Genomic DNA, 23,167 nt, shown 5'->3' with positions numbered 1-23,167 from the left:
GGCAGTCCCAAAATAGAAGCCTCTAACATGCAAAATTTCTTTTCTTTTCTTTAAAAAAAAATACAACCTCATTTCTAGACCGTGTCAGGCTAAGTTGGTTCTTGCTCCAAGTTGCTTTAGGAAAAAGGAGTACCTTCCTTCTCTCCCTAGAAAATTGTTGATTTGATTTTAAAGAGTGGTCAATGCCTTTGGATTGCCACTTATGAAATCATAGTATCACAGAGAGTTAGAAAGGGACCTTAGAAGTTATCTAGTCCGATGCCTTCATTTTGCAAGTGAAGAAACTGAATTTCTGACTTTGGTGAAGTGACTTTCTCAGGTCTCACAGGTAATAAATGGCAACGTTTGGATTTGAACCCAGATACTCTCAACTCCAAATTAGGCTGTGAGCCCCTTGAGAACAAAGGATATTTTCCCCCCTTTCTCTATATTCCTAGTACTTAGCACAGTGCCTGACATATGGAAGGCATGTAATAAATGCTATTCCATGAAACCAGGTTGCTATAGATATAGCTAAAATGGTAACTCCAAAATGTTGCTAAAACATTCTAAAATATAATTATCAATATAAATAAAAATAACTTTGTCTTTGTAATTAAAAAAATATAAGGACTAGCATTAATGTTGAACACATATCAATCAATTAACAATTATTTTTTAAGCTCCTGCTAAGTACCAGGCTGGGTGTTGGGGACTCAAAACCAAAAATTAAATCATTCTTTGCCCTTGGAGAGTTTACATTCTACCAGGGGAGACAAGATATAGCATATATAGAATACATGCAAAATTAATACTTTTTGAGGAGATCACTCTTGAAGCCACTGGAGAGATGGTTAGGTCAGATACATGGGCATCAGGAAGTAGCAGATATTTATTAAGTACCTACTCTGTTTTGGACACTGTGCTAAATGCTTTCCAGGTATTATCTCAATTGATCCTCATAAACCTGAATGGCAGATTTTATTATGTCTTTTACACTTGTGGAAACTGAGACAGATAGAAATTAAGTAACTTGTCCAGAGTCACAAAGGTAGTGTTTGAGGTCCGATTTGTACTGAAATCTCCCTGACTCTACCCATTGTGCTATTTATCTGCCTCCAGGAAAGGCTTCTTGTAGAAGGGGGATGCTTCAGCTGAGTGTTTTGAAGGCAGACAGGCATTCTACCAGATGGGGAGGAGGAAGTGCTTTCCAGGTAATGGACACAGCCACTGCAAAGGTAGAGGAATGAGAGAGTGTTGTGAGTGAGAAAGAGTAAAAAGAGCAATTTGGGGGGGAACCAGAGAGTATAGGAAGGTCAGTAATGTATAATGAGGCAGATAAGTAGGTTGAGGAGATAATGGGCTGGAGTTGGGCCCACATCTTACTTAGTAAATAGGTTTTTGAAAGCTCTTTGTATGTAGAAAGGCATTTCAGAATAAGGGATTTCTTTGAGAGTATCAGTCAAATTTTTATCAGTGAGAATTATTTAGGTACCTCATCCATCATTGTGAGCCTAAATTCTTTAGCCCAGATAGGATACATTATCAGGGATGACACTTTAGTAGCTTGCATGGGTAAAAGATAAAGGTTAGGATCCAACTCAAGGCTATTGACAATAGATTTTTTCAATTTTTTTTATTTCATCATTGTCATTGAATTCTAAATTAGCAACCATTCAAATATCTTTATTGTGCTGGTGGTGTCAAGGTAAGGGACTGTGGTTGTTCAGTTATTTTATTCATGTTTGATTTTTTTGTGACCCCATTTTGGGATTTTTTTTTTTGACAAAGATGCTAGAATGGTTAGCTATTTCCTTCTCCAGCTCATTTATACGGATGAGAAATTGAGGCAAACAATGACTTGCTCATAGTCACAAGCTCGGAAGTGTCTGAGACTGGATGGACTCATGAGAAAGATAAGTCTTTCTGATCCCAATCCCAGTGGTCTATCTAGCTGCAAGGTAAGAGAATGATTGTTTAAATAAAGAGCAGCTGTGGGAAGTGCCCTGTTTAAAAAAAGAAAAAAAAATTATAGCTAGTCTAAGACAATATAACTGACCCTCTCTCCTCCCTCTGAACTCTCAGAACTCCCATGTCACTGTCCTAGGAGCTCTTGTGAAAAACCTTGGGAGCTTTTAGAGGCTTGGGGAGTTCAGAAACTGAAGAAGGAAGCAAGCTGTAAAAAGCAACAGGGACAGAGGGGATGTGACCAAAGAGGGGGAGAGTCCCAGGCAGGGTTAGGTTGCTGCATGCCATCTTCCTTGCCCAACTGTATCTCCCTCTCCTGGCTCCTGATTCTGCCTTAATTCTTTTCTCATAGTCCAATTAGAGTTTCACTGAGATTATCAATCATCTTTTAAAAATAATTTTTAATATTTCATATGATGCCTTATTTTTTAACATCACTTCCATTTCCAAATGTATCCCTCTTCTTTTTTCTACTCACTGAGCCATTCCTTGACACAGAAGGTAGAGAGGGGAAAAAAAGAAGTTTAGCAAAACTAATCAACACCTCAGTTAAGTTGATAATATATGCAATATTTCATACCCATAGGCCCTCACCTCCTCAAAGAGATGGAGTTACATTTTTTTTCACTTTTTTTTTATCACTTCTTTGGGGTCAGGCTTAGTCACTGTTAGTAGAAAGTGTTCAGTTGTTGGGGGCGAGGAAGGAGAGGGTAGCATTTAAAAAATTTTCATTGTTGTAGTTATTTATATAAGTTGTTTTTCTTGTTCTATTTACTTTGCATTTCTATTCATTCATGCAACAGAAAAATCATGCAGTTTTCAAAAGCCCTGGAATTTAGGGAAGATTGGGAGGGCAAATGGTTTAGGAGTGTTTGTGAAAGGTAGGACAGGTTTAAGGGTATGGAAGGACATTAGGAGTCAGGAAAAGTATATAGAGAAAGATCTTAAATAAAATTTCCAGTTTTTATCTGGGACTATATCTTTGTCCAGCAAAGGATGAATGAATGGGTATCTTAGTGCATTCACCAAGAATTCATTTAGTGCTTAATTTGTGCCAGGGAGTGTGCTGTGCTAGATTGAGGTCACCAGTCACTTGTGGAAGACCCAAGTTCATTCCTGCCTCAGACACTAGCTGTGTGACCCTGGTTTCCCCCAGGTTCTTCATCTCTAAAAATGAAGACAATAATAGCATCTACCTACCAGGGTTGTTGTGAGGATAAATCCTTCATAAACCTTAAAAATACTTCATAAGTGTAATGATGATATTTTTAAGGGGCATTAAAAAAATCCTCCTCTGTTTGGAAATGACCAAATAAAATAATGTTAAAAAAAAGAGATAAAGGGAAATCAATGTCTTCCCACCCCCCCCCAAAAAAAAAATCCTCCTCCTACTCTTCCTTCTACTTGCCCATTTGCTTTCCTTCTTTATACCATTGGTTTCTGAGTCTAGGATTCAGCATTTTGGCTACAATCTAGGTCAAAGAGGTTTTGGGGGTCTTACCTGGGAACCCAGCCCCCAATTTATAACTCATGTACCTCTGGGGAAATATCTCCTGAGTTCCTAGCAATGTATAAGATAGCTTTTAGAACCGAAGCAACCCATTTGTAAATTGGAGACTGTCGATGTCTCGTCTTCTGAAAGCCGTACTTGTGTATCTTTAGTAACAATGAGATGCCACTGCCATCGTTTCCTATCGATTTTAAAGCCTGCCCCTGCCAGTCCATTAAAGAAGAGAGCCTGCATTTAGACATGATCTTTCATCATAGCAAGGAGAATATTGGAAACTACTAGTACAACAAAGGGATATTGGCAACACCATTCTTGAAGTTTCGAAGCCTGCCTTGATCAGAAGTTTCCCTCTAATTACACAGCGTAACTGTTGTAAGACTGCTTGTGACCGAAATAGTAACATAAATTTAGGAGGGACATGCTTAAACACTGATCTTGCAGCTCCTAAGGGAACCAGGCAGCTCTCTGCTATTGAAAACCTATTTCTTATCTCACCTCGTCTAGCCATATAGCAGTGGTTTGAAATGTCACATGGTGACACAGTATCCTAATGGTATCTCTTGGGAAGCATTTTCTCGGCGAGACAATATCAAGGGTCTTTTGGAGCTGAAACAGAACAAAAGAAAATAAAAATGAAGGCAGGAAGGTAATCTACCTTTGTGTGCAGAACCCTGGCAGCAGTGTTTCCTTGCAGATATATTGATTTAATTAGTCCCTGCAAAGGTGTCATTTTCAGACATTGGCTCCAGAAAGTTCCCAGAACATTCAGTTGCTTCTTTGCGCTGCTTGTTTTATGATTTCCTTTCAGTTATAGGTCAAGAAAAAGAAATTCAGAAGGCCTGTTTCTCTTTAAACATTATCACAATCCATAAAACCCTTTTTATTAAAACATGTCACTGACCAAAGTAGCAGAAGGCTTCACCCCTTTCCCCCAACAGTCCTTTTCAGTGTCTTAATTCCTTCAGTCACTCTGTCTGCTTGATGTAGACTATCTTGCTTCTTATTCTAAAGAGGTGCCCACTCAGGCTTTTCCTTATGCTTGAATCTGTTTTTGCCCTCTCTCAGTTATGGTGGCAGTCACCAAAAATAGGACAAGGTTCTGCATCTTATACAAGGACAGAAAAGAGGGGACCTCGACCTTCTGCGAGATTCATAAATATTCATGTAGACACAGCCCATCCAGACCCAGGAGTGGCTTTATTCCACCTCAGTGAGAGCAAATGAAGTCAAACATGTTGAATTTACATGATCCCATTACAAGTAAACATAACCCAAGCAGTCGTTTTGTTATCCCCTTCCTTTCTAAGAGACAGGGATGGGACATCCCTTTGGTTTGGTTATTTGCATTTTAAGTTATGAGACTTTATAGTTAAGATAAGAGGCTCTGGTTTATCATTATATAAAATGTCTTGGTGACTTCACTAAAAGAGAAACATTCGTTGAGAGTGATTATAATTGAGAAAAAAATCCATGGGAAGGCAGAATGGTACTTTGATGTAATTGAGAGAATGCTGGAGTCAGCATTCAGAAGACCTAGGCTCAAACTCTGTCCTAGATATTGACTAGCTTTAGGATTCAAGGCAAGACACTTAATTTTTCAAGCCATAGGCCCTTCATCTGCAAAATAAGAGGGGAAATACAAAGAAAAAAGATAAAGAAAAATGTAGAAAAAAGTTTGTTTTGAGAAAATATTTCTTTGTAGGGGTGATGGTAGGCTTGGGCTTGGGTTTGGGAGGCCCTGATGGATGTGAAACATTGTATCTATATTGATTTCCCCCCTTACAATATATTGGTTATTTTGATTATTTTAATTAAAAAAAATCTAAATTTAGTTTAAAAAAATTTTAAAGTTTAAATTAAAGAAATCTTTGTTTATATGAGATGGTTCTCTGGGAATTGGTAGGGGGAAATATACATGGGTAATGTAAGTGATGCCAAACCAAAAGATATCAATAGATTCTTAGATTTTAAACAATCATATATAGAACCTAGTATTTGGTGAAATTCCTTCTTTGAGGGGCAGGTAAGGGACTTAGTGGATAGAGCACCAGGCCTGGAGATGGGAGGTCCTGGATTCCTTAGCTATGTGACTCTGGGCAACTCTCCCCCCCAACCCCCCTTACTTATTTTTACTTCTCTTCTGCCTTGGAAGTGAATACTTAATTTTGATTCTAAGACAAAAGGTAAAAAGAAATTCTTGCTCTGAATAAATAAATTTATTTCCTGCCCAGAATTTTGAGGTTAAGATTCTATTAATGAAATTTTCATTTCACTAGTAGGCAAGTCCAGGGCTAAGTTTGTGTGCTTAACAAGACTTTATTTTTACCCAGGCATGAACCCATGCAGCTCTTTCTCATTTTAAGAAAATACAATACTGTATTATTATGAATCTCTTTTAAGAAAATCTATCAAGGTCTGCTTAGTTCCTAAAGAGCTTCCCTCTCTAATTCCCTATGCCTTCATGTCTGGACCCAGGACAGAGGTCTTTCTCTTTCCCCAGACCAGCTGTAGGTACTTGATCCAAACCTGCAGGGATTACCTTCCTTGGCCAGTCAGTGAGCTTCAGTGACTGGCCAGGGGCTAATCGCTCTGAGCAGTGACAGAGCTCAGGTTGCTTAGGAGCGCCTATGCCTTTGATGCCTCTGTTGATTCCAGTTCCCAAAGCTTATATCATGAGTCTGCTATGCTGAGCTTTTTTATCTGGTGTTTGATGCTGGTCCCATCTGGTTCTCTAATGGCTTTTGGTTTCCCCAAGTGAGGAGGTCTCAGAGGCTGTTAGGAAAGCCTTTCTTCAACCATGACCCGAAGGACAGATGTGGAAGGATTAGTTGTATTACCAAAGGGCCCTTTGATATTTTCAAAGATTTACTTTGGGAGTTCCTTAAAAGAATAGCAACCCTGGTTCACTGAAGCATTTATTTCCAAGTCACTGTTGGACAGATACTCAGTATGGTGTGATAATAATGATGATGATAATAATATTAACAGTAACAGCCAGGGTTTATATAGTGCTCTACGTCTTGCAAAGCACTTTAAAAATATTTTATTTTATCCCAACAACAACTCTGGGAGATAGGTGCTAAATTATCCCCATTCTACACAGATGAGGAAATTAAGGCAGACAGTAGGTAAGCGACTTCTTCTGAGTCACACAACTAGTAAAGTATGTAAGCTTAAAAATTAATATACAGTAACTCCCAGTGTCATATTTAGTAAGATTTATTAATAATAACTAAAATGAAAAGCTAGATTAAAAAGGGAGCTAACTCAGCTGTGGTCACGAGAGAAGGTGGGCAAAACATCCAACTATATACGATATGCAAGCATGCAAGGTGAGGATGAAAGGGGAAAGGGATGCTGGGAGATGTAGTTCAAAGGTACAGGATTTTCTAATTACACTAGTGTTTGACACTGAATTTGAAGTTAGGTCTTCCTAATGGCCAGATCTAAGACTCTACTCAATAGGCCACCAAAAACTGGCTTCAGAGTCAGGAAGACCTGGATTCAGATTCCATTTCTTTTACATATTGGCTGTATAATAAGCCTGGGAAATTTGTTTAAGGCCAGTTAGGCGGCACAATGGAATGGAATATTTGACTTGGAGATAAGGAAGATCTGAGTCCAAGTCCTACCTTAGACACTTACTTATTAGCTTTTTGACCCTGGGCAAATCACTTCACCTCTCTCACTCTGTTTTCCTCATATGCAAAGTGGGGATATAATAGCACCTGCCTCACAGGGTTTTTATGAAGATGACATGTGACAAAATATAAAGAAATAGGGAAATGCAGAATAGGATTGGTTTTACAAGGGGAGAAAGGAAGATATTGAATTGTTTGGGATATGGTGAATAAGATTTTTATGGGATCTCCAGGTTGAAATGTCCACAGGCATTCCGTGATACAGGATTGGTGTTAATGAGAGAGAGTAGGTCTAGATATATAGACATGGCAGTCATCTGGGTAAAAATAATTCATGCAATCCACGGTAGCTAATGAGATCACCGAGTAGAAGGTCCTAGATAAAACAGAGCCTTGGGGGTATTCCCACAGCTAGGGAGCAGGACATAGGTGATGATTTTTCAAAGGAGATTGAAAAGGAATGGTCAGACAGGCAGGAGGAGAATCAAATTAGAGCAGTGCCATGAAAACCTAGAGAATATATCTAAGATCAGAGATAATCAGTGTCAGATGCTGCACAGGGTTCAGGAAATGTGGAGACTGAGAAAAGGCCATCAGAGTTGGCATGTAAGAGATCCCTGGTAATTTTGGAGAGAGCAGTTAGAGTTGGTGATGCGGTAGGAAACCAAACTTCAAGATGTTGGGAAATCAGTGATAAGAGCAAGAACCATTTTCTTTTAGTTTGACTGTGAAAGGGAGATGATCTATTGCTTGAAGGAATGGGAGGACCAAATGAGGGATTTTCGAGAACAGGGGAGATACAGACATGTTTGTGGATTGTTGGAAATACATTAGATGAGGAAAGATTGAAGATTAGAGAGAGAGAGAAGGGTGATTATTATTCATATATTATATATTATTAGAGAAGGGTTACATGTTATTTATTTTATATTACTATATTGCAAAGGAGGGGGGAGTGAGGGAGGAAAAGGGGGGAGGGAGAGAGAGAGAGAGCGAGAGAGAAAGAGAGAGAGAGAGAGAGAGAGAGAGAGAGAGAGAGAGAGAGAGAGCAAGCAATATCTTCTAGTACAAAGCAGGGGATGCATTCAGGGGTACTATAGGGTGGTTGACCTTGGTGAAGATAAGGACCACACCTCCTCATTAGTGACTGAAATGAAGGAGCAGGGAGATGATATCTAAGGAGTTAGGAGAGTCAAAAATGAAGAGAGATCTCACGGAAAATGGAGTCTTTTTTTCATTTGTGAGATTCTGTCACAATCATATATCACAATTTGTCTAGCCATTCCCCAACTGATGAACGTCTCCTCAATTTCCAGTTCTTTGCCACCACAAAGAGAGCTGCTCTAAATATCTTGGAACATAATGGGTTCTTTACTGAGATCCTTGGGAAACAGACTTTATATAGCTTATATGTAGTTTTATAGCTCTCTGAGCATAATTCCAAATTGTTCTCCAAAATGGTAGGATCATTTCACAGGTCCACAGACAGTGTATTAGTGTCTCCATTTTTCCACATCGTTGTCAACATTTGTCATTTTTCACTTTTGCCAATTTAACCAATCTGATAGGTGTGAGATGAAATTGCAGAATTGTTTATGAATTTCTATAAGTTGGTGGTTATCCAGCCTCATTTTGAACATTTTTAGTGATGGAGATTTCATCACCTCATGAGGCATGAACTAAAATATATCTTCCTTCTAGTTCTCTAGTTGGTGCTAAAGTTTTCCCTCTGGAATGATGCAGAATAAATGTAAATACTTTTCTACAAAATAGTCCTTCAAATCACTGGGAGATATCTTCCTTATTATTTTTTTTTTGAAGCTAGACATCATAGCTTTTGTCTTCTGATTGTCATCTCTCATTATTTTAAGTCTTCTTGCCATTTCTGCTCACCCTTTTCTTGGCATAATCTGAAATATCTCAAAAGTGGTATCCAGAACCAAACATAGTAATACTAATTATCTGACCAGAACAGAGAACTGTTAATCTCCCTTCTGAAAGCTATACTTTTTTTTTTGGACAGTCAAACTATACAATTTACCTATTGAATTTGTACTCATCTAAGACCCCTGCTTCAGTCTTTTTTACGTGAGAAATCTAGTTGTTTTTTGTCTTTTTTGGACTTCTTTATTGTAGAGTTGTTCAGTTGTGTCTGATTCTTTGTAACTTTGTATATAGTATTCCTTTTTTATACTAGTCCAGCAACTATGTCAAAAAAAAATGAGGTTAGTCTGGCATGATTTGTTCTTAATGATCCTGTGTTAGCTTATAGTGATCACTTTTTCTTTTGAAGTGCTCACAAATTCATCCATTTAATAATCTGTTCTAGAATTTTGCCAGTGATAAGAAACAAAGCTTACCAATTTTCACAATTTATCTTCTTCCTCTTTTTTGGAGAATTGGGACAGTGCTTGCCTGTTTCCTGGCCTATATAGCACTTCTTTAATTCTTCACTTTTTTTCCCCCAAGAAGACAGTAGCTTCAGCTGCAAGTACTTTTAAGTATATATCTTGGCATGTAATTCATTGGGCCCAAGTGACCTGAACTCATTTAGAGCAGCTAGGTTCCCTCTTACTATCTCCTCACTCATCTTGGCTTTCTCTTCACTCATAACCATTTTTATTCTTTCGTCTTTCAGACTGAAGATCATTCTTTTTGACAGGGAAGCTGAAAGCAAAAAAGGAATTGAGTTTTGTTCAGCTTTCTCTTCCATTCCCTCTCCCCCCCAATTCTTCTTGGTCTAATGATAACTTTTAAATAATAATTAATTTTTAAAAGCCTTTTTTGTTATTTTACTAAGTGTTAACTTATTCTGAACTCTAACTTTCTTGGCATTATTCTTATATAATAGGACCAATCTGTGGTTTCATTTCTTTGGTTACATTCATGCAAACACTTATTTTTTAAAAATTTAATTTATTTAGTCAATTTAGAACATTATTCCTTGGTTACAAGAATCACATTATTTCCCTCCCTCCCCTTCCCACAGCTGACGTGCAATTTCATTGGGTCAGATCAGAACCTTGATCTGAACCTATTTCCATGTTGTTGGTGTTTGCATTGGGATGTTCATTAAGAGTCTACATCCCCAGCCATATCCCCTCAACCCATGTAGTCAAACAGTTGTTTTTCTTCTGTGTTTTTACTCCCACCGTTTTTCCTCTGAATGTGGATAATGTTTTTTCTTGTAGATCCCTCCAAGTTGTTCGGGATCATTGCATTGCCACTAATGGAAAAGTCCATTACATTGTCCATTACATTACAGTGTATCAGTCTCTGTGTATAATGTTCTCTTGGTTCTGCTCCTCTCACTCTGCATCAGTTCCTGGAGGTTGTTCCAGTTCACATGTCATTCCTCCAGTTCATTATTCCTTTGAGCACAATAGTATTCCATCACCAACATATACCACAATTTGTTCAGCCATTCTCCAATTGAAGGGCATCCCCTCATTTTTGATTTTTTTGCCACCATAAAGAGCGCAGTTATGAATATTTTTGTACAAGACTTTTTCCTTATTATCTCTTTGGGGTACAAACGCAGCAGTGCTATGGCTGGATCAAAGGGCAGACCCTTTATGTCCTTTGGGCATAGTTCCAAATTGCCCTCCAGAATGGTTGGATCAATTCACAACTCCAGCAGCAATGAATTAATGTCCCAACTTTGTCACATCCCCTCCAGCATTCATTACTTTCCTTTGCTATCATGTTTGTCAATCTGCTAGGTGTGAGGTGATACCTCAGAGTTGTTTCGATTTGTATTTCTCTGATTATAAGAGATTTAGAACACTTTTTCATGTGCTTATTAATAGTTTTGATTTCTTTATCTGAAAATTGCCTATTCATGTCCCTTGCCCATTTATCAATTTGAGAATGGCTTGATTTTTTTTTTACAATTGGTTTAGCTCTTTATAAATTTGAGTAATTAGACTTTTGTCAGAGGTTTTTGTTATGAAGATTATTTCCCAATTTGTTGCTTCCCTTCTAATTTTGGTTGCATTGGTTTCATGCAAACACTTATTTAAGGGAATTCTGATTGCAAGATATTGTGCCAAGTGTTGGGAGAAATAGAAAGACACTTAGACATTTTCCTCTTTTTCTTGGAGTGTATTGATCTAGTGTAGTTGATAAAACATATAATGATAAGTGGAAAACAAATGAAAATTGTTAGTGTGCAAGTATGGGGAGTGGACCTGTCATTTAACGGATACAAGGAACTCCTGGCTGAGGGAACACTCACTATCAATGGAAGTTGGTACCTGCTGTGCCATTTATGGTCTTAAAGAGTTACCTAGAACACAGAAATGAAATGACTTCCCAGAGACACACAACCATTATGAGTCAGGAGCAGGACTTCAACCTAGCCCTTCCTGCCCCATTTATTATTCCATGGTGTTTCTATAAGAACACATAAAGATCTTCAAGACCTTGTATACAGCCTCAGGACAATAAATCTAGGACCTCCTAGAGCCTGGGCTATCTGGATCTGACTGCTGCCATACCTTTACTGCTTACTGCCACTCTTGGTGCCTTCCGAGGTCCCTATTAAGGATTTATAACCATGTTGGTCAGTCATTCAGTCAATAAGCATTTATTAAGTGTATATTATGTGTCAGATACTGTGCTAAGTTATAAATAATATATAAATACTAATAAAAATGCAGTCTCCACCTTTCAGGAGCTAATAATATAATACAAGAAGACAGCATACAAAAAGAAACTGAAAAGTAGGGAGGAGGAAGAAGGTATCTAATGTCAGGCTATGATGGCAAATCCATAGAAATCCAAAAGTGGTATGGCTGGTGAGAAAGAGAAGAAAAATAGCTGGTGGGAAAGAGGAGAGAAAATGATGAGCCTCTTCCTTAAATAGAAGCTCTAGAGCCCATGGACCTTCTTCTTGAGTCATTGGGTCCAAAGTGAGGGGTAGAGGGTCCTGATGAGAGAGGACTACCAGAAAGATTCAGCCTTGTAGGGTAATGAGTTTTCCCAGTGATGAGTTTCTTGGGGAAGAAAGGTATGATGGAGAGTTCCAGGTAAGTCCAAAAGCAGTATAGCTAGTAAGAAATGTGGAAACCCTGGGATTATTTGCCAGAGCCCTCATTTCTTCCTGATGCTGGAAACAGATTTCTGAAGGCTGTAGGTATCTCTGGCTTACTTCTGGTCCATCCAAGAGGCTGCTGATTTGTTTGTCTCCACTGGCACTGGCTTTGTTCCTTTCTAGTTGTCATAGGCTTCTTGCTGACTTGTACAGATCTGTAGTTTCTCATTGGAGTTTTTTTTTTTAACCCTTACTTTTCATCTTAGAGTCAATACAGTGTATTGGTTCCAAGGCAGAAGAGTGGTGAAGATTAGGCAATGGGGGTTAAGTGACATGCTCAGGGTCACACAGTATCTGAGGTCAGATTTGAACCCAGGACCTCCCATCTCTAAGCCTAGCTCTCTATCCACTGAGCAACTTAGTCACTCCTCTGGCTTTTCTTGAAGGCTTAACTAAAATCTCACCTTCTACAGGAAACCCTCTTAATTCCAGTGCCTTCCTCCTATTAGTTATTTCCTATTTATGTTTTATATTGCTTGCTTTTTGCATACAATAGGATCCCATATCTATAGGGAATACTTTCCAAGACTTATCGTGGATGGCTGAAACTGCAAATGGAAATGCACAGCTGCTGACCCCATGTATATGTGTTCTCACTCCCTGCTTCCTCCAAATAAACCTTTAAAAAGTGAAAACAAAAGCAGAAGAGCCCACCAAGTGGGGCAGAGGGGGTTAGACCACTGTGCCCACCTTCTCACTTTGCAGTTGGGAGCTTTCTGTTGGACCAAACTGTGTCAAGTGAAAACTCAGATAAGGGGGCCTTGCTGTGTTTTATTTGTTTGCATGTTGTCTTCTCCTTTAAATTGTGAGCTCTTTGGGCACAGGGAATGTCTTTTGCCTTTTCACTTAGCCCAGTGCCTGGCACATGATTGGTGTTTAATAAATGTTTATTGGTTGATAATAATAACAATAGTATTTAAGTGTGACTTAGGTTTTGCAAATCTCTTTACATTTGTTATCGCATTCTATCCCCACCAACAACTCTTTGAGGTAGGTGCTATTTATAGATGAGGAAACTGAGGCAGAAAGAGATTAAATGACTTGTCCAGGGTCATACAGCTAGTAAGGGTCTGAAGCAGAGTTAATATGCCAGTTTTCCTGATTTGCAAGTCCAGCATTCTGTCCACTGCATCGCCTAGCTGTCTTTAATTTTCCCTAGTTTGATAAATCACTTGTTCCACAGCAGGTCTGAATCTACAATTTATTTTAATTACTTTTCAATATCCAAGGCCAACCTTCTAACCACTGTATCACCTATTCTTTATAATTTTCTGTAGAGTTTGGTAAATCACTTGTTTCTTAGAAGATTCAGACCTACAATTTATTTTAAGTACATCTTACCTATTTTATAATAACTCCAGTGGTTCAGTTTTTTCTCTTTCCCTTCCTTTTTGTGTAATATTTTTCTCATCACCAGCCCATCAACACTTCTTTTATTTCTTTCCTACTTCCTTAAGATATAGTTTCTTATTGCCTTCTTGGACCATTTATTCCCATGTGCCAAACTCTATTTTCTCCCTTGTAACAGGGAGACCAATTTTCTCTTAACACAGAGAAAGTTGTCAGTTATCTTCCACAGAGATGCAGACCCAGCACAATCCTTTCAAGTCCTTGGATCAATCTTCTAGACTTCCATCTATACTGGATATCCTGTTTTTCATCATATCTTCAATTCTTTGGACCCGCTCATAAGAAATGCGGTGTTGTTAATCAATCAGTTGTCATTTATAAATGACTTACAATGTAAGCTCTGAAGATACAAAGAAGCAAAAATTATCCCTGCCTTCAAAGAGCTTATATTTGAGTGGGGAGACAACATGTACACAAATAAGCATATAAAATATACATATAGAGTATATATAATGTAACCTTGGAAGGAGGGACCAGGAAAGGGAAAAGCCTCCTGTAGATGTCATTTCAATTGATACTTGAAGGATTTTGGGGTTTCTAGGATGTGAGGATAAAAGGTAAAAGCATTCTAAGGTGGGAGATGGCCAATGTCAAGGCACAGAGATGAGTACTACAAATAGACCAGGATGGTTAGACCACAAATTGCATAAAGGGAATAATTGCGTGAATTTGTAATGATTTTTAAATGCAAAACAAGACTTTATATCTCATTCTAATAGGAAGAGGGAATTACTAGAGTTTATTTCGTAGGAGATATGTGTGACGTGGTATTCTGGGGCAAAGCCTGGCTCAGGCCAGTCACCTGGTAGTTCACGTTTGATACAGGAACAAAATGAGATGCTTTATAGACCATTCAATACTTAACAAAAAGAAGATTTACTTAGTCAAAATAGGAGTAGGATATTGGGTAAAGAAAGGCATTGAGTCATTATACACAGCTTCAGAATTAATGCTGGAAGAATAAATTGTGAATGTTACTTCCAAAAAGTGAACTGAAAAATGAAACGTAAAAGACTTAATTTATACAAATATGTCAGTCTACAGGACGATACCTACTGTGATGTAGGGAGGGTGCGGAAGGGCTGGGATGAAATATGAAGAAATGTAAGCTAAACATATAAGATTTGTGATTTCATTTATGTATAATCTTTTTCTTTGCATATAGAAATGCATATTTTACTTGGTTTTGTAAAATTTGGAATAAAAAAAAAGACATTGAGGATATCTCCATGAATGAAACTCTTCTCTTGGCTTAACAGCCAAGAATGAAAATAGGAAATGAATGCAATGGCTTGAACCTTTAGTTTCTTAAGCCGCCAACCACATTTAAAGGGTAGTTCTCAGTATCTTTTATTTTTCTTTTTAGTTTTTAAACATCTTTACCTTCTTTCTTAGAATCCATACTAATAATCTGTTCCAAAGTAAAAGAGCAGTAAAGGCTAGACTATTTGCTTGCTCAGGGTCAAAGAACTAGGAAGTATCTGAGGCTAAATTTGAACCCAGAACCTCTCATCTCTTAGCCTGGCTTTTGCCCCATCCCTCAGGACTTTTTAAGGAAAATTTAACCTAACTTTTTTTTTTTAATTTTTATTTGGTCATTTCCAAACATTATTCATTGGAAACAAAGATCATTTTCTTTTCTTCCCTCCCCCCCCTCCCACCACCTCTCCCACAGCCGACGCGCAATTCCACTTGGGTATCACATGTGTTCTTGATTCAAACCCATTTCCATGTTGTTGGTATTTGCATTAGAGTGTTCATTTAGAGTCTCTCCTCAGTCATATCCCCTCCACCCCTGTAGTCAAGCAGTTGCTTTTCATTGGTATTTTTACTCTAACCTAACTTTTAAAAGATTTTTAGTTGTGTTTTTTTATTTTCCTGATTGCATATAGGAGTAGTTTTTACATTAGTTTTCTGACACAATTTAATCTTTCATATATAACTCCCGATATTGTGATTCATTTGAACAACAAAAAACACGTTATGTTAGTTCAGAACCTTATATGTCTTGCTGAATCACCATGTGCAATCTGTCACTTTATACATAAACCTATAAAGTAGTCAAGGCAGATATTATTGTCCCCATTTTAGACCTAGGAAACTGAGGCATGGGCAGGTTTAGTGTTCTGCCTACAGTTAGGATATTACTCCTACCACTCTTGGTCCTTCTTGAACTTTAGGTTATTGTAGTGTAAAGAGCACTGGATTACAGCCAGAAAATTTGGGTTCAGATCTTGCCTCTGCTATTCACCATTGTGATCTTGTAATGGTAATTTCACCTCTTGGCCCCTTTTTCTTATCTCTAAGAGGCTATGACTAGATATGCTCTTAGGTTCCTCATTCTAAATTTCTTGATTCCATGAAGTTTGAAGTGTTCAAAAAGGTCCTTTGAGCTCCTTAGTGGCTCCTATCTGTTTTCTGCTCTAGATCTCCATTCATCTGAGGGCTCTCAAGTGGTTCCTTCTCAAAATTTCTTGGGTTATCTGATTCTTATTTGACCTAGGAGCAGGACTTTCCTAATCTGTTCAGCACAAGTCTAGGTGTTTTGAGAGAATATTATCCAATATTAATATTGAGCATCATCATGCTAAGAGTTATATTAGAAAAGGATATTAATAGGAACCTGTGGGAGGTTTCCCGACTTAAAAATAATAATAGTCATTAACAAATAGTTCAGCTTACAAAGAATATTTTATAAGTGAACTTCGCAATATATAGTGTTTTTTAAAAGTATAAATTAACAAAATCATTCTTGTGTCTCTGATCTTTTTGTTTTCTTTATGTTTAATGTTTTGTTGTTACACTGCTTTCCTTTTCTCTATCACTAGCCACTAAATCCCATCTCACTCCTTTCCCTCCCCAAAAGCCATTCCTTGTTACAGATGAAGAGTATACAGTGGCTATAGCACTGGCCATAGAATAAGAAAGAACAGAGTTCAAATTTGACCTCACATATTTACTAGCTACATAATGCTGGGCAAGTTACTTCAATTTTGTCTGCCTCAGTTTCCTCAACTGTAAAAAGGAGATAATAATAGCTTCTGCCTTCCAGTCTTATTCTGAGGATCAAATGAGGTAATATTTGTAAAAGTGCTTGGCATAGTGCCTGGCACATAGAAGGTGCTTAATAAATGTTTATTCTCTTCCCTAGTTAAGCAAAACAGAGCAACCCTTTTACCATATCTAAAAATGTTTGTCTTGTTCTATCCATCCAGCATGCTTTTCCACAATCTTTAGAAGTTGTGATTGGTTTTTTGCTTTGATCAGAGCTCTGTCTTTCAAAGCTATTTTCCTTTATTCTGGTGATGGTGTCATTTGTTCTGCTGCTTCTGCTTCTTTCACTCTGCATCGGTTAATAAAAGTCTTCTCATGTTTCTCTGAATCTGCCCTCTCTGTTGGACTGGCAGATGCTTTTCCATGAAACAGTCATTCTAGCTTTTTTTATTCACCCAATATAGATTAGTTCATTGGTTTCCAGATAGCCTCCACCATGAAGAGCCACCAACCACCCACAAGGAGCAGAGCCACTTTGCTCCTGCCTCCTTTTTGTTGCCATTCAACACTTCTCCAGGAAGTTCATTGTATCATTAATAATGTTTTTGTACTGTAGATGTGAAAAGGAAGATTCTCATAATCATTGGTATTGACATCTTGTTCTTTAAGTTACTTGTACAATAGTAAAAGATGGTCTTTTAAAAATGTATTTTAAAAATTAAAAACATAAATAGAACACAAATATGATTTATATATAAAAATATAAAAAAATTCTTTTAGGATTTATTTCAGGATACTCATCATTTCTGTATGCTAGCAATGTGTTTAAATACTGGGTAAAAACATTTATCTGGAAGAATGATACTACGGTAAATTTGAATGAGATAGCTATGTGGTACAGTAGATATAGCACTGGGTCTGAAGGCAGAAATACTTGAGTTCAAATCCAGCCTTAGACATTTACTAGCTATGTGAATGCAACCTTCTTTGCCATAGTTTACTCATCTGTAAAATGATTTGGAGAAGGAATGGCAAATCACTCCACTGTCTTTGTCAAGAAAACTCCAAATGGAAATGAGTCTTGTTCAATGACACATGTAGAACCCAGTAGAATTGGCTATGGGAGGGGGATGGTAAGAGGGGAGGGAAAGAACATGAATTTTGTAACCATAGAAAAATATTCTAAATTAGCTAATTAAATAAAATTAAATATTAAAAAAACAACAACTCCAAATGGGGTCATGTGGAAAGGAAACTAGACTAACAGTTGGTGGGAGAAGGGGCAAGTGGGAGTGGCAGTTGGGTCTTGTGACTAGCACTTCCTTCCTGCCGGGAGTGGGAGTTGGATCTTGGGACTAGTACTTCCTTCCTGCCGGGGTTGGATGTCCTTCCTGGTGTTGGAGGAGAGAGGAGCTTGTTCAACCCAGTCTGGTGTGGTGTGCCTCTCTTTTGGTTCAGCCCGAAGATTCAGGCCCAATTACTTCTGAAGGTCAGAACTGTTCTTGTTTGCTCTCTGTCTACTGCTAAGATTCTGAATTAGACTAAGAAGGACTGATATAGAGTAGACGGGAGTGGGAGAACCCTTTGCCAGCCTCTGGGGCCTGGCTGAAACTCTGAAGCTGAGGAAAGAACCCCAATCCCATCTGGTTATTAAACTTTATATTATTTGAATTCACAGTTAGATAAGTGGACTATCTTTTCTGGGCATAGAGGGAGCTGAACTTCAGTTCAGTCAATCCAGGACAAACAGTCCTTATTGGATCCCTGCTGCTTCCTTTCAGTAGGGGGGCATCTCTCTCCTTTGCCTCACTGAGCAATATTCCCTCTCTCCCCTCAATCCTCCATACCCCCATACAAACCTCACTTTATCCCCATTTTCCCAATCCTCCCATTTCCTTTCCCAATAAATATTACAGTCATGAAGAGTTGGACATGACTGAAATGGCTGAACAACAGCAAATTTAAGTGAATATCTGGCAAAAAACTGAGTTTTAAGAAATAAGCAACTTATAGTAAAGATAGCTGTGCTATAATAAAGGAGCATTGTACTCTAGTTAATGGAAGGTTAGGCTTCTAGTCTCCTTCTGCCAGGTAAGAATTGGAAAGGACCAACCCTTACTAGCTTATATGACCATCCAGAGGAAAAGAAGATAACTCAACCTGCCTATGCCTTGGTTTCCTCAATCTATAAAATGGGAACAATAATACCTGTCTTGATTACCTCATGTGGTTTATATGAGAGTTAAATGACAGCTTGTATATTCTTTGAAAACCAGAAAGTCTGTACAAATGTGAGGTACTATTTGTTGTTCAGACTGATGGCAGTTTTGGGAGTTATCTATGAAAGGTTAGGTTGAGAGAAGTCAATCCATATATTGATGAGTCTTTGGAATGTTATGCTTGATGTGGGGAGAAAAAGTTATATCTGTATGTAAATTCTATATACACATCCAAAGCAATCTCAGTATTTGAAGGGCAGAGAGAAGTATAAAGTTCAATCAGTACTCTGGAGAATAGGTTAAAATTATACATTCCTTTTAGGAAAAGCTGAATGACATTTAAATGACATTTTTTTCCATGTTCCACAGAAACCAAAGGCAAATACCAAGATAATTTGCAAACGTTGCAAAGCGATGCTAGGAGAAACTGACTCATCAGGTAAGAATTTCACAGCAAATACCAAAATGGTTTACCTCATTTGGAAAAATCGCTTTTAGGGGGAAAATGGGGAAAAGATTGCATGAAAAAGATCTGAGGGTTTTAGTGGACTTCAAGCATCCTATGATTTAAGTGACTTTGCATCAACTTTTTTGGTTACCATCTTAGGTAGTATTACGAAAGCCAGAGTGTCCAGAACAGGTGAGGCAGTGTTCTGAGGGCATCATATGTGTACACCTGGAGGTATTAATGTAGACTGTATCTAAAGAATTCTTTTGGGTTCTGGGTACCACAGCTTAGGGAAGAACCTGGTTGAGTTGGAAAGCAACCAGAGGAGAGCCAGGATGGTAGGAGAGGATTGAAGACCTGCCAATTGAGGATTAATTGAAGGAACTGTGAATATTTAGCCTGTAGAAGAGAGGATCTGGGGAAGCAGGCATGATGAAGTGTCTGAAAAGGAATTTTGTGGAAGAGGGATCATTTCTTCTTGGCCCCAGAAGGCAGAACTAGAAGCAATAGGGAGAAGAGGCAGAGAGGTATATCTAAGCCTAATAATGCAGGGACAAAAACTCAACAATGAGAGCTTCCCAGGAGTAGAATAGGCAACCACGGTGGGACAGTGGGTATCCCTTTAACCAGGGTCTCCAAACAAAGACTGAATAGCTACTTATTGGAGAATGTCATAGAGAAGATTCCTTCCTAGGAATAGGAATTAGATCAGCTGGTTCCTTCCAGCTCTGAGATTCTCTGAAGAGAGATTTATATTTGTTATAGAAATAAGTTTGTTCAATATTTTTATTATTAACAGTTTTAATATAGTGTAATAACATCAGAAATCGGTGGTGGAAACTAGGGAAGGTAAAAAGCATTTAAATAGAACTTACTGTGTGCAGTTTGTTGTTCAGTCATGTCTGACTCTTCGTGACCCCAGGGACCATAGCTATCCATGGAATTTTCTTGATAAGGACCCTGGAATGGTTTGCCATTTCCTTCTCCAGTAAATTCAGTGTATCTTTTTGCATTCTTTTGGATACTATATGCAAAGCATTGTGATAAACACTTCACAAATATGATCTCATTTATTCTTCACCACAACCCTGGGAGGTAGGTGCTATTATTATTATTATTTCCATTTAAGTTGAGAAAATTGAGGCAGGTGCAGGTTAAGTGATTTGTCCAGGGTCACACAGCTAGTATTTGACTGTAGATCTTTTAGTCTTTAAGCCCAGCAATCTATTCACCCTACTGCCATTATAACTACTTCATTTGTCTTTTTTTTGACTCTTGGAAGTACACCAGATGATGTTTTTAGTATTCAAGAGTATGGAAAAGGCCATCTTTCAGAGAGGAAGCACCATAAAGAGCTAGCTTCTGTAAACCTTAAAATTTCACAGACTTATGAATGTTAAAAATTTTACTCCACATTGAGGAATCCTCAAATTCTCTACTGAGAAACATTCCCCATTTTGATGTGAGAACTCTCCAGGATCAGAAATGGGAGGACCTCTATTCCACCTGTACTTAAGAATGCTTTAGGGCAGAAAACTCCTTGCTAAACAAAGAAAGTACTTGGATCCATGCTTATGGTGGGGCAAGGAGTTCTTTTGAGCCAGGCCTATTTTTAGAATTGATACAATGGGATGCTAGGTACCTAAAAGGCTTGGGCAAGTTTTCTCTTGATGAGATTAGCTGACTCAGCTGTGTTTTCTCTCCAGACTTACTGAGGAGATTGGTCCACTTAGCAGGAATTTAGATGGGCAGTCCTTTGGAAAACGTCTACAGTGATTGGTAGATGTAGGGACTTAGGGGAGGTGACATGGGAGAAAAACCCCTATATAAGAAAAAGCAGAATCTCTTGAGGATATATCCTTTTGGAGGATCTCTGATGAGGACCGCTTGGGAAGAATCTCTTGAGAGAGGCTCTGGAGAAGGGAAGCTCTTGGAGGACAATCTCTAAGGAGGTCTCCCTGGAGCTCCTCTAAGGGGACTCTGTCCCTCTGGAGGCTGTGGAGAGAGGCCCTTTGGAACAGTCTCTGGCTGGAAGGCTCTCTGGTGAAGTTAGCTGAGATGGAGCTGGCCTGGTGTCACTAGAATCCTTATTTAGGCAGACCTTGTGGTGAGTGTTAAAAGACTGACTGACTGATTCTCTCTCTTAAGACTCAGGTCTAGGCCATATTGGCTTGAGGCCCTTCATAATTATTCCTTTCCTACTCTTTCTCTCCTTCTCTAATTCTTCATTATATTATTAATTAAAATTCTCTATAAAACCCAGTTGACTTGGGTATTTGAATAATTGGGAATATTTCCCTGGCAACCACCTTATATTTGATTTAAAAACCAAGACACTGTAGTGAAACATATTTTCTGCGGTCAAATTTACTCACCCTCTCTTATATCTATCACAATTTATATCTTCTACCATTTTAACTCACTACAGTTTAAGACCTCAACCATTTTAAATCTCACACTTCAGAATCAGGAAGAGCAGGATTAAAGTTCTGCCTCTGACATACTTTCTGTATCTGTATAACCCTGGGAATGCTTATTAAGTTCTTAGTGTCCTAGGCAACTCTCAAAAAAGGTTAATGACAAATAATAAATAAGTTTATTTATAATTTAATAAATAGAAAATAAAAAATATTTATAAAATAATATATAAACAAATTTCCAAAATAATAGAGAATAAAAATTTGTATAAATAACATAAATAAATTTCTAAAGTAATAAATAAATAATAATAAAAGAACATTTACTCATTTATGTTTGTAGAGGTAGAGAACTCCTTCCAAGAAATTCCTTACACTAGTGATCTTGTTCCACTTCCTTTATATTCATTTTCTAAATTAATTAAAAGAGATTTTATTTTCCCAATGATATATAATAATAATTTTCAACATATGTTTTCCAAAATTATAAGATCTAAACAATTTACTTTCTTCCTTTTCCTCCCCCCATTTGGAGATGGTAAGCAATAAGATCTGGACCATACATTTATTATCATATAAAACATACTTCCATATTGGTCATTGTTTTAAGAGTACCCACATACAAAACCAAAATCCCAAAATAAAACCATGAATACACTGATGGAATAGTCTTCTTTGACTAAACAGTTCTTTCTCTGGAGGTGGGTAGCACTCACTCTTTTTCTCCCTGGCTCTTTTCCCTCTAATCTGGCTTCACATTGAATGAAAGGCAGGACTACTCCATCTCCCTATTCTCAGAGTCCTAGGTATAACCCCTGTGAGTGACTTCCTTCTAACAATGTAGCTCTTGAGCCCCCACTGGTGTACTTTCCATTAATAAATTAGTCACTAATATTCAGTTAACATTAATCAAAACATTTACTGAAAATGCAAAACAAACACAAAATATTTCCATAACATTCCAGAAGTCTCCCCACAATGTATGAACTGTCTTTGGAGAGAGTAGACATACACTTATTATTGCTCATATATTGGGAATGCAGGGCAAACAACTCTAGAATTATAGACTTCATTATTCTCTAATGGAATATTGATATGCTTCAATATCTTCTTTCTTATTCAAATTCAGGAATTATCCATAAGAATTCTTTGATCGAGTGTAGCTTCTGTATCAGCAAAAGCTTCTCCTGCTAAAGTGACTTGTTCTACTCTGTGTCAGACTAGTACCTCCCTAGACACAGGATCTCAGCTGTATGCGTCAATCTGCTTGGCTGCTTCTTTGATGCTCTACTTCTAAGTATCTTTTGCTCAGCTGGGTTTGCCCATCAACAGCAACTTTAATATCTGGCACTTCTAGCTTTATGTCTTCAGCTGATAGAATGTTAAGTTCTTTTGTGAAGGCATAAGATTAGCAAAAACCTCTTCAACTCTATTTCTTTGGCAGGATTCTCCATCTCCCAGCAGTAAAAGGTGGAGATGCAGATAG

The 23,167-nt window shown here is 37.9% G+C and overlaps 1 protein-coding gene across 1 annotated transcript in view; it reads left to right on the top strand.

Moving 5' to 3' along the window:
• Window positions 1-23,167, top strand: part of UBE3D (ubiquitin protein ligase E3D) — a 206,897-nt gene that overhangs the window by 25,431 nt on the left and 158,299 nt on the right. Inside the window, exon 5 of the mRNA XM_007484257.3 lies at window positions 19,186-19,255. Coding sequence (XP_007484319.1) covers window positions 19,186-19,255 — 70 coding nt within the window. The remainder of the gene's footprint in view (window positions 1-19,185; window positions 19,256-23,167) is intronic.

This window comes from Monodelphis domestica, chromosome 2 (genome assembly GCF_027887165.1).
Source record: "Monodelphis domestica isolate mMonDom1 chromosome 2, mMonDom1.pri, whole genome shotgun sequence".
Taxonomy (NCBI): Eukaryota; Metazoa; Chordata; class Mammalia; order Didelphimorphia; family Didelphidae; genus Monodelphis; species Monodelphis domestica.
This window is presented reverse-complemented; position numbering and strand designations above follow the sequence as displayed.